Here is a 17,818-nt window from a genome sequence, read left to right as displayed (position 1 = left end):
CTATCCATTTGTCACAAATGGCAGGATCCTCCTTTCTTATGATGGAATAATATTATATTGTGTGTGTGTTTGTGTGTGTGTATATATATATAATATATATATAAAATATCTTTTTAATCCACTCATCCATTCATGGGCATTTAGGTTGTTTCTATATCTTGGCTACTGTGAATAATGTTGCAATAAACATTGGCATGTATATGCATCTTTGAAATCCTATTTTCATTTCCTTTGGGTATATGCCCAGAAGTGGAATTGTTAGATTGTGTGGTAGACCTATTTACAATTTTTTGAGGAACCTCTATATTGCTTTCTATAGCAGTTGGACCAGTTTACATTCCTGTCGACAGTGTAAGGGTCCCTTACACCACATTCTTGCCAATATCTGTTGTCTCTTGTTCTTGATGATAGCCATTCTAACAGATGTGAAGTGATAACTCATTGTGGTTTTGATTTTTTGTTTCTCTGATCATTAGTGATACGGAGCATCTTTTCATGTGCTTATTGCTTATTTTGATGTTCTCTTTGGAAAAATGTCTACTTCTGCCTATTTTTAAATTGGATTGTTGGGGTTTTTTTTTATTATTGAGTAGTATAAGTTCCTTATATATTTTGGCTATTAACCCCTTATCTCATAGTTGCAAAATTTTTCTCCCACTCTGAGGGTGGCTTTTCATTTTGGTGATTTTTTTGTTTTGTTTTTGTTTTTTGCTGTGCAGAAGCTTTTGAATTTGATGTAGTTTTCAGTTGCTGATTTTTGCTTTTGTTGTTTGTGCTTTTGGTGTCATATCCAACAAATGATTGTCAATACCAATGTCAAGGAGCTTCTTCCCTAAGTTTTCTTCTAGGAGGATTATGATATCAGTCTTATGTTTAAGACTTTGACCCATTTTGAATTAATTTTTGTGAGTCTTATGAGATAGGTAGGGGTTCAGTTTCATTGTTCCTCATGTGTTTTTCCAGTTTTCCAAACACTATTAGTTGAAGAGATCATCCTTTTCCTTGTTGGCTTCCTTGTTGAATATTACTTGAAATTGAAAGAAGGGCACAACATTAAATAACACCAAAAAACCCCCACTATTCCCTTTTTTAATTCTTTCCATCTTTCTGATTATATCCCGAGGACATTCTGGTTCCATGCTACTACGTCTTTAACACTTCTCACATAACACCCCCTTAAAAAACAAGAAGAGGGGTCTTGGGCTTGAAGACTTCAGCAGCCAACAATCACTTGCTAAAATTTAAACAATGTTCTTTCATTTTCTTGATATTCTCTCTTTTTTCCCCCTAGTGACAAGAATTCTTTTTTAAAAAATATATGATGTTCCCTTTGTACTCTACTTTTTCAGCTGGGGTTCAGGTGGGAAAATGGAAAACAAGCTCTGGCTGGCTTATTTTTCTATGTCAAGTGGTTTTGGTTTTCTATTTATGGTAAATCTCCTCACTTATAGTTAAAAACATTGCAGGCTTATAAAACATTTAGTCGACAGAAATCTACTAAGTAAATAATAGTATTGCTGTGCTCAGATGTGGCAAAATTCGCCTCAAATAACTGAGGAATGCGGGGTACTGGATTAAACAGATTGCCTTGCTGAATCAAGAGGAGGAAGCCTGGAATGTCATGATGGTTTTGGGGGCTCTGGACTTAAAATATGACAAACTTTGGTTCAAATTCTCCCTTTGCCCATGAGTAGGCTGAGTGTTTCTTATCTATACTCCTTTCCGTTTGATTGTGCGTTTTCTTCTTTATAAAGGGAAAGCTACTCAGTCTTCTAGCCTGTTGTTGCAAGTCAGCTAACCTCACGTCTCAGGGATACTGCTTTCTGACCTGTAACCTGGATTTAGTGATGGTCCAGTCACCTCAGGTGGTTGTGAGAATTACATTAAGTATAAATAACATGAATCACTTATGAAAGGACTCAGTACGTAGTAAGCAATGGATGAATCAGACTTCTGTGTCTCAGAAAAGCTAGACACCACATGTTCAAGAAGGTAAAGACCGTCCTTAACAATCTTTTTCCAAAAAAAAAGAAAACACAAGAGTTGCAAAGTTATTTTAAAATGTTTTCAACACTTTTTTCTTTCAACGGAAATGCAAGGCACTGAAAAAGCTCCCAGAATTTGAGGTTTTGATAATTCATGAGCTGTAGCAGAACTCTGGACGGAAGAAAACATTAACACTGTGAAAACAAAGATTGTGTGGTGCTTCTGAGAATTAATGCCTACCTCTGTGCCCAGCAGAGATGTAAAGTATTTACTTTTACAGAGAGGACTTAGAGAAAAATAATAAAGCCCAAACTCACTGAGTGTAACTTTTGCTACAAAAAACTTACCTGTTTTTGTTATTTCCCCCCATTTACAGTTATTACAAAACATTGGCTCTATTCCCTATGTTGTACTGTTCACCCTTGAGCCTGCCTTTCACTCAAGAGATTGTACTTTTTTTTTTTGAGGTAGTTCTTTCTACAAGTTCAACCTCATCTGTAGATATTTTGTTTTATTGTCTTACTGGACTTTGGAAAATAAATGATTAGCCAGAACTGAACTTTGGTGACCAAATTCTGTCCTACTTACCATCTAGATCTCTCCAAGGTAATGATGTTCCTTGTCTCTATTTCCAAGTCTCTCTCAGTGAGCTTGTCCTGCCTCTAGGCTCACCTCCATTGGTATGCTAGCACCTGCCAATTTCTGTGTTGTAGATACACTCTCTGTGGCTGAAGTACCTAAAGCACGTGTGGCAGCACAACATTATATACTATTTCCACAATATACATACATAATACTTGTGAAGACCCTCAAGAATACAGATAATAGTAAAACATAATAAAATAATTGAGGTGATAGATTTTGAGCCTTATTATTTTTAGGTTCTAGGTTTTATTACTTCCTCACCTGTTTCATCTTTAAAATAGAAATAAAATAATCAGAAAGAGATGGATGCTGATCACTTGTTATCTTTCTAGAGTTTAGTTTCTAGAATGTATTACTTTCTGACTTGCTGAATCTTTAAGCAAATTATTTGTCTCTAAAAACTTCTGAGAATTTCAGATAGAAGAATCAACCTCTATTCTACAATTTTAAAATCCCAGTCTATCCCTTCCCACCCTCCACCACTGTATAGCACAGGGAAATATACACAAAATGTTATGATAACTCACAGAGAAAAAAATGTGACAATGAGTGTGTATATGTCCATGAATGACTGAAAAATTGTGCTGAACACTGGAATTTGACACAACATTGTAAAATGATTATAAATCAATAAAAAATGTTAAAAAAAAGAATCAATCTCCTTGTAATTTGTATTTTTTATAAGACCTGTCATCCACTGGTTTCAGTGCTAAGAACATCACATTAGTCTTCTTGACAGTGAGAAAAAACATAATTAAGAAGATGGGGCTCAGTACTAGATTGTCCTAATATATTTAAATTTATGTTATATAATTTACTTTTAATAGCAGCCATATTTAACAGCCAGCTTGCAAAATTCCGGAAGATTTAACCATTGGCTCTTGTGAAGGGTTTTGACCCTTTCCAAGCATGTCACTAGCCATCTCCTTCTAATCCATCCTCTTTCAGGACACCTGAATATGTCACCCCTAGGATTAAAACACTAGGATGACTCTCCCAGACTACAGGAGAAAGCCATTGCTCCTTAGGCCAACATTCACAGTTTCTTAAGCTTGCCTTGACAAACTTCCCTGTTCCTCTTTGATCTTTGCCCTCCTCCTACCCCATGTCCCTCGTCTACCAGAACACATTCAGGTTTCCAATCCTACCACTGCCTCCTCAAGCCATCTTCAAGGCTTGGCTCAAAAACATAGTCATTAACAACAAGAATGGTTAAGAACACCCACTCTTAATATAAGCATATATCAAATCACATCTATATGTGATATATATATATATGTGTGTGTGTGTGTGTGTGTGTGTGTGTGTTGTATATCAATTATATCTCATTAAAAAAAAGAACACCCACTCTCGTTACTTCTCTTCTGCATTGTGTTGGACGACCTAGACAATGCACTAAGAAAACAAAACAAAACAAAAAAAGAGGTATAAGGATTAGACAGGAAGAGATGATATTGTCAATATTTGCCAATAAAGATTATCTAGGAAAGATTTGAGAATCAACTAAAAATATAACTTCTCTATATAATTAAACTCATGAACATAAAAAAATAGAAAAGAGTCCCATTCACAAAAACAACAAAACTTATGAGGCATTTAGGTATAATACAAGTAAGAAGTGTGTAAAAAATTTATAGGGGGAAACTATACCATTTTATTGATAGACATAAAAGAATTTCTAAATAAATAGTGAAAGGTACCAAAGACATAATAATGTAAAAAAAAAAAAGCTCCCTAATCCATGAATTGATGAAAGCCTAATAAAAAGGTTAATATGAACGTGAAATGACAGTTCAAAACTCACATGAACAAGTACATGGGCAAGAATATCTGATACAAATATGGAAAAGAAGCAAGAGGAAAGAATGATAAAACTAGAGAAGAGAATAATATGGGGGGTTCAAATATCCACTTTTTGGGGTGATGTCAGCAATATGGTGGAGTGAAAAACTGCCTTTGTGTCTTACAATCTACAACCAGTAAAATAGTCACAACACAACAAAGGTGCCCTGCCCAAATTATCAGGACTCTGGAGAATTCCACACATCTTACATCTAAAGGTGGGTGGACTGGAACACATAAAGGAGGCAGAACAGAGGGATCAGCTGAGTTGATGTCTGAAATACTGTCCCTCCAGCCATGGAAGCTGAGCCCACAGCTCCAGAGAACCCAGCAGCATCAGAGGAGGCTACGCACACAACTCCAGTCTACTGGCTGGAGCAGCACCTGTGGCCACAGATAATGGGGCAGCAGTGGCATTAGATTCTGGGACCTCATCCCTCCAGCTGCTAAGGTGCCCACAGTTCTTGCCCCTGCCCTCCCAACCAGAGTAGTGGAGTCCTTGAGTCTTACAACACTGGACCCAGTGGCTCCCCTGCCCACACTCATACCCCTGCAGCAGTGGAGCCTGTAACTCAGGGGATCCGCAATGTAAGGAAAGAGCCCACCATCCCAGTACACCAGGCAGTGATGACAGCAGCATTGGCAGAAGCAAAGCAGCATGACCCCTGAGGCGTAAGAAGGGATAAGGAAGGCAGGAAGTCATGGAGCTCACCTCACATGGTGCCTTACCTCTTATGTAGTCATTGGAGGGTGGAAAGTGTCAACTCAAGTACAACCAGAGGCAGCTTAGGTAAGAAAAATGAAAATATTTTGATATAATGCCTCCTACTTAAAAACAAACAATAAGTCCTCTAACTTATAACCTATGACTACTTCAAATGCACCAGAAGAGGAACAATTCACCAAGCATCATGAATAGCCAGAGTAACACTATACTGCAAAAGGACAATGACAATTCTCCAGAGATCAGACTTAAAGTCAAAGAATATTGTGATCTAAATGATAGAAAATTCAAAATAGTTGTCATGAAGAAACTCACAGAGATATAAGAAAACTAAGAAAGGCAGTTCAATGAGCTCAGGAATAAAATTAATAAACAGGGGAAATAATTTACCAAAGAGCTTGAAACTAAAAAAGAACCAAGCAGAAATTCTGGAGCTGCAGAACTCAATAAACAAGATGATAAATGCATTAGAAAGCCTTGGAAATAGAGCAGACTATATAAAGAGAGAATTAGTGAGCTCAAAGATAGAAACATAGAAATGATACAAGTAAAAGAGAAAAGAAATAAGCTATTAAAAATGAGGAAATTCAATGAGAGCTATCCAACTCTTTTAGTAAGGGCAACATTACGATAATGAGTATCCCAGAAGGAAAAGAGAGGGAGGAGGGAGCAAAAAAAATTATTTAAAGAAATTATAGTTGAGAACTTCCCAAACCTGGGAAAGGAACTGGATATATAAGTCCATAAAGCTAAGAGAACACTAATTCATAATGAGCTAATTATCTCAATGCAAAAAGACCTTCTATAGGACATACTATATTAAAATTGTCAAAAGTCAATGACAAAAAAATTTTAAAGTCAGCCAGAGATAAAATGATGGTAACCCACAAAGGAACCCTCATTAGGCTATCAGCAGCTTTCGCCGTAGAATCTCTGCAGTCCAGGAGGGAGTGGAATGACATACTCAAAATATGAATGAAAAAATACTCCTCCAAAAATACTCCATACAGCAAAGTCATTTTTCAGATTTGAAGCACAAATAAAGACTCCGCAGACAACAAACAAAAGCTGAGGGCGTTCATCAATCCTGGATCTGCCTTAGAAGAAATGCTAAAAGGAGATCTTCTGTTAGAAACAAAAAGGCAAAAGTACACAAAACTTTGAGCCAGGTGATAAATCAAATCAGAAAACCACAACTCTTATTACAGCATAAAGGTTAAAGGGAGGAAAAGCAAAAAATAACTATAGCTACTTCAATTCTGTTAACAAACTCACAACATCAAAAGGGATAATTTTGAACAACAAAAACACAAAAAGTGTAGAAGAGAAGGTCAGATTCTGTCTAGGTAAAAGAACAGAAGATGCTATCATTAGAAACAGGACTATTTTATCTACAAGATGTTACGTACAAATCTCAAGATAACCACAGCACAAAATCTAGAGGAGACATGAAATATAAAAAAAGAAGAAATGAGAAAAATATCATAGAAAACCACCAATCCAAAATGGCAAACAGAAACACAAGGAAAAAGAAATAATGGAGATACAGAGCAACCAGAATACAAAAAATAAAATGGTAGTACTAAGTCATATCTATCAATAATGAAACTAACCATAAATGGATTAAATTCACCAATCAAAAGGCACAGAGTAGTTAGATGGATTAATAAATAAGACCCAACTACACGTTGTCTCCTGGAGACTCAACTCAGCCCTGAAGACAAACATGGGCTAAGTGTGAAGGGATGGAATCTGATATTCCAAGCAAACAGTAGCCAAAAGAAAGCAGTTGGATCCATACTCATATCAGACAAAATAGACGTCAAGTCAAAAAAGATAACAAGAGACAAATATGGACAATATATATAATAAAGGTGATAATTCATTAAGAAGATATAACAGTGATTAATATATATGCACCTAACATAGGAGCAACAAACTATATAAAGGAATTATTAACAGACCTAAAATGAGAAATTGACAGCAATGCAATAATATTAAGGGTCTTTAACACCCCACTTACATCAATGGATAAATCATATACACATAAAGTAAACCAGTAAACAGCAGCCCTAAATGAAATATTAGACCAGATGGATACATTGATGTGTACAGAACATTTCATCCAAATGCAGCAAAATACACATTCTTCTCAAGGGTACGTGGAATTTTCTCAAAGATAGACCATATGTTGGGAGACAAAACAAACATCAATACATTTAAGAAGACTGAAACCATATCAAGCATCTTTTCTGATCACAGTGGTATGAAACTAGAAATCAACTACAAGAAGAAAACTGGAAAAATCACAAATCTGTGGAGACTGAACAACGTGCCACTGAATAACTATTGGGTCAATGAAGAAATCAAGGTAGAACTTAAAAATACCTGAAGACAAAAGGAAATGAAAATACAACATAATTAAATTCCATGGGATGCAGAAAAAGCAGTACTAAGAGGGAGGTTTACAGCAATCAGGACTATCTCAAAAAACAAGGGAAAAAAACCAAAAATCCAACATTGCACGTACAGGAACAAGTAGAGGAAATGAAGTCCAATGTTAGTAGAAGGAAGGAAATAATACAGATCAGAGCGGAAATAAATGAATAGAGACTAAAAAGATAATAGAAGAGATTGGGTTAAGAGGTCAACAACATGGTGATAGAAACAATTTTTGGTGGTAAGCACACTGTAAGTTACACAGACGTAGAAATAATGTTACACACATGAAACTTATATACTGTTAGAAATCAATGTTACCTCAATAAAAATAAATTTAAAAAATAAAGGAGACATAAACATTGTAAAAAAAAAACTTAAATCCACTCATTCATGGTCGAATAGCTTGGCTAAGTTATTTAACACCAAATGACGACACTAAATGCTGACAAGGATGTGGAACAACAACTCTCATTCATTGCTGGGAATGCAAAATGGTACAGTCACTTTGGAGGACAGTTTGGTGGTATCTTACAAAACCGAACATTTCACCTCACAAATAAAACCAAAACAAAAAACCAAAAGCCCAACAAAACTCCACAATAGTATTCTTATGTTATGGCTTTGTATTGTTCACTTGCCCCACCTGCAAGGACGCCCATCGAATTCATCATTGTGATGGCATGCCCAGACATTGCATGATTTTCAGTCTTATTTGTAGCATTTCAGTTATTTAATAGGAAGAAACATATCTGTGTGCTGATTTTAAAAAATTAAAATGACATTTAATCGGATAAATGATCTGAACTGGGAAGAATGAAGATTGAGAGGCAAGTCAGGCAGCCTCCTCAGCTCCAGTGGGCAAAGGCAGGGCTGCTTTCCTGCTGATGTCAGCAGTCAGGATCCCAAGTCCCAAATTTGTGAAGCATTAGACTGTTCAAGCCTGTGAGAAGCTCAGGTAATTGGCTCACCCCTGGCAGGCAGGGAGGGAGGGAAAGTGATGACAGTTTCTCTGAGGTTGCCCAATGCCTCGCAGGGTCCCCAGGGGTCCCAGCATCCCTGTATCAGGGCCAGAGGCAGAGGGACCACAGCAAGAGAAGGCAGCAGGCAGGGAGCAGAGGCAGCATAAATAATGGAGATCAGGCTCAGGTAAACTCCCCATGCAGCCGGCATGCTCAGGGTGGCAGGCTCCTTGCCTTGCAGCCCTCACCTGTACAGCCTTCACCAGCAGGGAAATACCAAATTAGGACCTCTTGTTGGAGTGAGGCAGAATTAGGTGCAGAGCCTGGAGCCCCAGGTGAGTCATCTTCCCTTTCTCCCACTTGACCAGGAAAGACTCAGGGCCAGCATCTGGAGAATTGGAGAAGACACCCTGTTTGTAAAACTCTTTGTGTAATTTGAGTCTTTTGGGTGGGGCAGTAGGCAAAGCTCCACTTCCTAGCTTCAAGGTAGTGTGATGATTGCTTTGCAGGACAGGTGAGGAAACTGAGGTGCAGAGAGAGAAGAGCTACCATTCTAAGTTAGCCAGCACACCTGTCTGAATTTTAACCTCTCTCCCCTCTGTGTCCTGGCCAAAATCCAATGGTAAAAGGATTGAAGGGAGGCAGAGAAAAGAGACAGACAAGAGGATTCAGGATTTAGAGCCTCCAGTCACTCCCAAGGCTCTATCAGGAAAGTACCTGGGTGGACAGGTGCAATGATGGTAAGGAGTCAAGGATGAAAATAGGGAGAGAAAAGGGAATCAGGAGGTGGCTGAGACAGGAGGGAGGATGCAAAGAGGGAACCTAAACAGCTTCACTGAGAAGACAGAGCCAGGATTGGGGGCAGACAGGAAAGACAAGCACAGCAGCACAGACCTCGCTTGTGGTTCTTAACCAGGGGCAGTTCTGCTCCCCAGGGCACATGAGACAATGTGTGGGGATACTTTTGATTGTCACAATTGGGAGATGCTACTGGCATTTAGTGGGCAACAGGGATGCTGCTCAACATCTTATACTGCACAGGACAGCCCCCAACCACAAAAACTATCAGCCCCCACAGTCCCTAAAGCTGAAGCTGGAAAACCCTGCTCCAGGGCTATGTGTGAACATGGACAGCCTTTGCCCCTAGTTCCTTGGTGGGGAGCTGGCCCCACTGTATCTTCCTCTAAGTGCCAGACAGCCAGATCACACACTCTCTCTGAGGCTGTTCAGTTTACTTACAGAGGAACCCACTAGGTATTCTCCTGGTAGATCAGTGCCAGGAGGTTTCAGTCTACTTCTCTACCATCCTGAACCCACACCCACCATGGTTCTAAGGCTTTTTTTTTTAACTTTAAAAAGTTAACAGATTTTACTTCTTAGAGCAACTTTAAGTTTACAGAAAATTGAGCAGATGGCGCAGAGGATTTCCACATACCCTCTCCCTCCCCGACCAGAGCTTGCTCTGTCATTAACATCCTGCATTAGAGAGGTAACTGTGTTACACTTCCTGAAACCAATTTGGACACACTATTATTAACTAAATCTCACAGTTTACATTAGGGTTCCCTCTTGGTGCTGTACATCCTATAAGTTTTGACGAATGCAGAATGTCATGTATCCACTACTATAGTATCATACAGAATAGTTTCAGCACCTTAAAAAATCCCCTGAGTTCCACCTATTCATCTCTCTCTCTCTCCCTCTGTGTCCCTGACAACCCCAATCTTTTTACTGTCTCCATAGTTTTGCCTTTTTCCAGAATGAACAGGCACCAATCTTAACTGCATTGTACATCCCCATCTTCCCAGAGGGTATACATGAAGTCCTAGGCCACCTCCCCCAGGACATGGTGAGCTCTTGTCTTCTTATAGTTCCTCTCTCTTTCTTGCTTCCGGATGTGATTTTTTGTGTGTGTGATCTTAATTAATATGGGCAGGGAGTGTGTGAATGGTCAGTATGGTGAAGCTAATGAATCCCTGGTCCTGGGAACGGCCATTCCTTAATAGCCAGCAATATGGTGAGTATAACAGAGAGGTTAGGAAAAGATAGGTTTGGGGAATGTTCAGATGTAGGTTCAGATTCAGGCTCCCCACCTCCAGAGACATGGTCCTTTGGGCAAGTAAGGTGTCCTATGTGGGATTCATCTACCATATCTATAAAATGGGGATCATAGCAAGTGTTCATAATATTGGGGTACAAACTTAATAGGAAACACAGGTGCTGTATCCAGTAGTGTAACTATTCTCATCAAGAAATCATAATCCACTGCCAGAGATGGTTGCATCTCCAGCCTGACACATTATAATGATGGTCATGACCAAGTTAGGAGCAAGGACTTTAAAGCTCATTCTGAAGTTGTTTTGGAAGTTCACAGGAATGCGTGACTAAATGTACTTTGGGAAGAGATGTCCAGGAAAGCTGCACAGAGTAGGTGACGTCGACACTGAGTCTTAAAGATAAATAGGTGTTTATTGATTGGATAAGGGGACGAACTGAGATCTGGGCAGGTAGAGCAGCTGAGGAATTATAATCGTACTCTCTAGATCATTGGTTCTCAGTTGGGGATGACTTTGCCCGCCATGGGGACACTGGCAATGTCTGGAGACATTTTTGTTTGTTACTAGTGAGCAGGGGCAACTGGCATCCAGCTGGTAGAGGCCAGGGATGCTGCTAAACACTCTATAGTACAAAGGACGACCCCCTATAGCAAAGAATGATCTGACCCCAAACATTGAGAAACCTTGTGCTAGACATTTGAAAGCCTGGAAGATTGTGAGCACAGCCCACAGGATCCTGTTCTTACCCATACAGCTTCTTACTGGAGATGCTTGTTTCCAGTCTCTGACTTTGATTTGTCCCTCTAGGATCTTAGAGTCTCAGGGCTGTGTGGGGCTATTGAAACTATCATCCTGGGGACCTACAGGCAGGTGCTGACACAGAAGTGAGGGAGAGATGTAGATGACTACAAAAGAAGAGAGGCCAAGAAACTCTGGAAATTGGTGATGTTTGGAGAATGCAGCCTCCAGTCACTAAATTGTCTGGGCCTCTCTTCATGTCTTTATCAACCTGGGTTAGGGTTTGATCCGGGACCTGAACCCACTTAAAATGGTATATACTACTTTTCCCCTATTTTTTATCGAAGTAAAATAAATATAACATAAAAATTACCATTTTAGCCATTATATAGTATACAATTCAGTGGCATTAAGTACATTCACATGTTATTCAACCGCTATTTCTATCTAGCTTCAGAATTTTCTCATCACCACCAAAGGAGACCCAAAACCCATTACAGTTCTCCCCATTCTCTCCTTCCCCCAGCCCCTGGCAATCACTTCTACGCCTTAAACTCCTACATGAATGATCATAGCAGCATGATTCACAATAAATGGAAAAAGTGGAAACAACTTAAATGTCCATCATGGGTGAATAGATCAACAAAATGTGGTCTGTCCACACAATGAATACATTCAGCCATGAAAGGGAATGAAATATTGACATAAGCTACAACATGGATGAACCTTGAAAACATGCTGAGTGAAAGAAGTCAGACACCAAAGGCCACAGGATGTATGTGCCTACTTAGATGGCATGCCAGAGAAGGAAAATCCATAGAGACAGAAAACGGATTAGTGGTTTACTGCCTTTTAAACGTGACATAGCTTAATAAAAAAGATCACTTAATATAGTTATTTATAAAGAGAGGTTGAAATCTCATTGTATTGAAGTTATTGACTGAGCACAGACCATGTACATTTGCTCACTTAGTGTACTGATTTAATTACCACAGGCCGCACCTACTGTTTTCCAAGTCACAGTCCAAGAATAGCTCATTTAGTTCCCACAACAGTTCTTTGAGGGAAGTAGAGAGAAATGGAGATGCAGAGAGGTGAAGAAACTGGCTCAGGTTTACACAGTGGGCAGAGCAGGGATCTGCACCCAGTGGACTGACTCCCATGTCCCTTGGTCTGATGGCTACGTTGCATTGCCTCAGGAGGGGCAGGTGGGCCTCACGGGAGCTGGAAAATAACCAGAACATTATTTCTACACAGCGTCCTTCCTTTAATTTCTTGCATGGATAACTCTAGAGTAAGAATCTGCTTGATTCATATGAAGTTAGAGGTGCACACTACAAAGTGTTGTAGACCCCAGGTAGGGATGTCTTGTGGTATCTGAAGCTCTGGGAGGATCAGAATTTATCAGAAGGGAGGAGAGGAGCAGAGTAGCAACAGCTGGAAACTCAGTGAAGGAACAATTTCATGTTTGGAAGCAAAATCCCTAGAGGGATGAAGGATAGAGTCTTTGGGGACAGCCAGCCATGGGTTCAGGTTTTGGATCTGCCATTTTGACGGCTTCATCTTAAACAAAAAGCTTAGCTTCTCTGCACCACAACATTCTCAGTGAGTATTCTAAGGTTACTCAGAATGGGGTGATAAAAACAACACCTCCTCTACTACACTATGAGAGGATTAATTAATAGGAAGCACAGAATAGGAACTCTACCAAAACCTCCTGTCATTTACCAGGAGCACCACTTTGGGCAGGGCCAGCAGTGGTGGAAGCTGATGGCCGTCCTCCACCCACGAGCTGAGCTCTCCATGTCACACCTCACTTCAGGCACAGCCTCCATGCAGGGAGCCAACCTCTCAGCAGTGACTGAATTCATCCTCATCGGCTTCTCCACCTTCCCCCACCTCCAGCTGATGTTCTTCCTGCTCTTCCTGCTCATGTACCTGTTCACGCTGCTGGGCAACCTGCTCATCATGGCCACCATCTGGAGTGAGCGCAGCCTCCACAACCCCATGTACCTCTTCCTGTGCACCCTCTCCATCTCTGAGACCCTCTACACCTTTGCCATCATCCCGCGCATGCTGGCCGATCTGCTCTCCACCCACCGCTCCATCTCCTTCATGGCCTGTGCCAACCAGATGTTCTTCTCCTTCACGTTCGGCTTCACCCACTCCTTCCTGCTCACTGTCATGGGCTACGACCGCTACGTGGCCATCTGCCACCCCCTGCACTACAACGTGCTCATGAGTCCCCGTGGCTGTGCCTGTCTGGTGGCCTGGTCTTGGATTGGAGGCTTAGTCATAGGGCTGGTGGTGACATCAGCCATTTTCCAGCTCACCTTCTGTGGACCCAATGAGGTCCAGCATTTTGCTTGTCATGTGCCTCCACTATTGAAGTTGGCCTGTGGAACTGATGTACAGGTAGTGGCCAAGGGCGTGGGCCTGATGTGTATCATGGCCCTGCTGGGATGCTGTCTCCTCATCCTCCTCTCTTACGCCTTCATTGTGGCCACCATCTTGAGGATCCCCTCTGCTGAGGGCCGGCACAAGGCCTTCTCCACCTGTGCGTCCCACCTCACCGTGGTGGTCGTGCACTATGGCTTCGCCTCTGTCATCTACCTCAAGCCCAAGATTCCCCAGTCTCTGGAAGGAGACACGCTGATGGGCATCACCTACACGGTCCTCACTCCCTTCCTCAGCCCCATCATCTTCAGTCTCAGGAGCAAGGAGCTGACGAATGCCATGAGGAAGACCTTCCTCAACAAGCTCTACCCAGAAAAAATGTGATTACTGGGAGGAATTCCTTGGACGTAGCTAAACTGGGTTACCAGATGCTACCATTAAAGATGGCCCCCTGTAAACATGTAATACCATACCTGTCTGATGCTTTAAGGCTTATAAGGACCCTTGTCTGCAACATCCAAAGGTGCCCACAATGGTTAAGCAGCATCATGTCTGTACTCAGGGTGGAAAGCTGTATGAAGCGATCGATCACTCAGAGAAAATACGATTCGATGATTCCTATCTGTTGCAGGACACTTTGTCAGGTAGCGGTAAAGCCGGAATCTGTTCTTCTTCTGCCAGAAGCAGGGGTGGTGTGATTCCTCCCATCCCAGAAACCCACACTTCAAAGAGAAATGGAACACACCAGACCTTCCCCCTGTGCTAGGCAGCACCAGGTAGCTACAACACAGGTTTGGCAAGGCTGCTGGAGACTAACCCAGGTTACAGGGGAGGAGAGCAAAGCACCATAAACCCTAGCATTGCTCATCTCTGTAATAATCAGCCTCAGAAAAAGTTGAGAAAACCTCCACATTTTCAGTGTGAATCTTGAGCAGCTGCAGAGAGACAGGGAAGTCGCTATACTTAGGTCAAGGAAAGAAGTCCCACCTTGGAAATGGCCTGCTGTGTCAGACTGACTTGGCTCATGGGCCAGTGGTGAATTCTTTGGTCTCACTAATGAGTGCAGAATCCAGAATGAAGGTGTATCCCATGGTCACACTGATTCAATGTTCCCCCTTGGTAAGAGGGGGGATAAGGTTCATCACACTTCATAGTGCTTATAATCTTTTGAAAATACATGTACTCGAGACAATGACAAATATGGTGTGATATCCCTTAAAAGTGGGATCAAAGAAAGATAAACTCATAAAAACAGATTGCAATGGTTGTTGCCAGAGACTGAGGGGTGGGGGAACTGGGGAGATTTTTTTTTAAGGGCACAAACTTTTAACCAGTAGATCAACCAGTAGATGAGTAGACCTGGAGTTCTGATGCACAGCCTATAGACAATAACAGTATGTTATAAACTTCAGAGTTGCTAAGAGACTAGATCTTAATTGTTCCGACCACAAGAAAGATGTGATGGTTATGTGACATGATAGAGGTGTTGCTAATACTAACTGTTAGCTAACACTGTAGTGGTCATCAAACTGCAAATTATAAATGTATCACACCAGCATTTTATATATATTAAAGTTACACATTGGTATATGTCAGTTATAACTCAATTAAAAAGTTTTCTTGACAAATGTATATTGTTTCAGAATGTGGATTCATCCATTTATTTTAAAATAGCAATTTATAAAACTTACTGGACACTAGTTGATGGTAGTACTGTTGTATACAAAATGAACATAATTAAAACACACAAGCAATAAATTAACCACACTAACTCTTTCACAGTGAGCCACAATAATGAGAAAGTAACACTTTACCTAATGTTATGTGTAGGAGAGGGGGAAAGGGATTTGCAATCAGCTAGACACACCCTTTAAGCATGCTTTTTGTTCTTACTTAAGCGATGATCCCTCTTCTTTTTTCTCTCCCTCTCCTGTCTCTCTCTTTCTCGCTATCTTTTCTTTCTCTCACTCACTCTCTATTTCACTCCCTCACCTTCTCCAGCCCCATTTCTAACTCCCTTACATTTCTTCTCTTTCCTCTTCCTCCTATGCAAATAGACCTATTATAGACAGCCTCCTTCTACTTTCCATTCCCAGGTGTTTCCCGATTTCTTACTTTATCCAATTTACTTTACAGATCAATTTTAAGGATTTCTGTCTCACTAGCTCATTATATTTCAGTCTTTCTCTCTCCATTTGCATTCTAACATCCTTCACTCAACTCCACTCAGCATAGAAAACCCCGCTTCGGTTCTATCCCTTCCAGAGGCAGTTAGGAAGTGTAAATAATAAACCATTATCTTGAAACAAATACTTTCCTTATTTTATATTTATTACAACTAAGATGATAATAATTAAAAAACATTCGACACAGTGTTTCATACATAAAGCTACTCAGTATTAGGGTGGTATTTATTATATTTTATGTTATTCTTTTTATTCTTATATGGGGAAGAGGGAAATAAAATATACTCTTGCTTGTCTATTCGGAAAGAACCATGGGCATCAGTGCCTAGACACATCCATCTGGGGCACCCCACTTGCCTATAGACAGACAGCAATTTCAAGGCACAGATAATAAGATGAAGTTCGCCACACCAGGTATAAACAAGAGTTCATGATGGTTCAGGTGTATGCAAAAAAGAGATAAACAAGTTGAGGATAAAGAAATAGCTAGTATGCATCAAACTCCTATGGGGTGTGGATAGATTCACACACCTGAATCTTTACAACAGTTTTGAGACAGGTTTATTATTGTAGGCTTTCTTTCATATTTCTTCATCACCAACCTGGCCATCAGGAGCTTAGAGGAGAGAATTTTCTGTGGAAGGTTCTCTTCACGGCATTCTTCAGCTCCTTATTCCTGAGGCTGAAAATGATCGGGCTAAGAAAAGGGGTGAAGACTGTATAGGTGGTGGCCATCAGAGTGTTACTGTCCATGGAACGGGGGCCCTTGGGCTTCAGGTAGATGATGGAGGCAAAACCGTAGTGCACAATCACTATGGTGAGGTGGGATACACATGTGGAGAAGGTCTTGTGCCGGCCCTCAGCTGAGGGGATCCTCAAGATGGCAGCCACGATGAAGACGTAGGAGAGGATGATGAGAAATAAACACCCCATCAGGGCTGTGACACAAACCAGGATGACACCCATGGTGACAGATGATGTCTCCTTCCCACAGGCCAACTTCAAGAGGGCAAGCACATGACAACCAAAATGGTGAATCTCATTAGACCCACAGAAGGTGAGATGAAAAACTATCAACGTTAACATCATCCCCATGACTGAGCCACCAGCCCAGGACCAGGACACCAGACGAGCACAACCACCAGGGCTCATGAGCACGTTGTAGCGCAGGGGGTGGCAGATGGCCACGTAGCGGTCATAGCCCATGATCATGAGCAGGAAAGAGTGGGTGAAGCCAAAAGTGAAGGAGAAGAACATCTGGCTGGCACAAGCCACGAAGGAGATAGAGTGGTGGGTGGAGAGCATGTCGACCAGCATTCGAGGGGTGACAGCAACAGTGAACAGAATCTCGGAGATGGAGAGGGCACACAGGAAGAGGTACATGGGGGTGTGGAGGCTGTGCTCCCTCCAGATGGTGGCCATGATGAGCAGGTTTCCCAGGAGTGTGAACAGGTACATCAGCAGGTACAGCAGGAAGAAAGTTGGCAGCAGCCTTGGCGGGAAGTTGGAGAAGCTGACGAGGATAAACTCAGACACTGTGCTATAGTTCTGACCGTTCGTGGAATCTGCACCTGATAAGATCAGAAACAGAATGAAGGCGCAGTTGTTAAAGCAGAGGCTTTAACCTAGATTAAATGCCAGTTGGAGACCTCTATATAACTATTAGAAGAAGACTCTACAACTATTTGTTAAACTTATCTAGTTATCACAATCTGCATCAGTAAGATGGAGTCAATCATAATTGTTCTTATCATTCAGTAATGTGATAAAAATAAAATTAGATCAGTATTTTAAATGCTTAAGATACAGTTTGGCTAGTGGGTTTTTATTAATTACAGTGAC

The 17,818-nt window shown here is 41.0% G+C and overlaps 2 protein-coding genes across 2 annotated transcripts; one reads left to right on the top strand and one right to left on the bottom strand.

Moving 5' to 3' along the window:
* Positions 1 to 13,191: 13,191 nt before the first annotated feature.
* Positions 13,192 to 14,218, top strand: LOC102526520 (olfactory receptor 10H1-like). The gene has a single exon (XM_072946991.1). It carries the CDS (start codon positions 13,197 to 13,199, stop codon positions 14,172 to 14,174), a length of 978 nt encoding a protein of 325 aa, XP_072803092.1. The 5' UTR covers positions 13,192 to 13,196; the 3' UTR covers positions 14,175 to 14,218.
* A 2,367-nt stretch (positions 14,219 to 16,585) lies between these two features.
* On the bottom strand, positions 16,586 to 17,524 carry LOC140688357 (olfactory receptor 10H4-like). The gene has a single exon (XM_072946990.1). It carries the CDS (start codon positions 17,432 to 17,434, stop codon positions 16,586 to 16,588), a length of 849 nt encoding a protein of 282 aa, XP_072803091.1. The 5' UTR covers positions 17,435 to 17,524.
* Between the last annotated feature and the right edge of the window lie 294 nt (positions 17,525 to 17,818).

Source organism: Vicugna pacos, chromosome 22, assembly GCF_048564905.1.
Source record: "Vicugna pacos chromosome 22, VicPac4, whole genome shotgun sequence".
NCBI classification, from domain to species: Eukaryota; Metazoa; Chordata; class Mammalia; order Artiodactyla; family Camelidae; genus Vicugna; species Vicugna pacos.
Note: the sequence above shows the minus strand (reverse complement) of the source record. Positions and strands in the feature narration are given on the sequence as shown.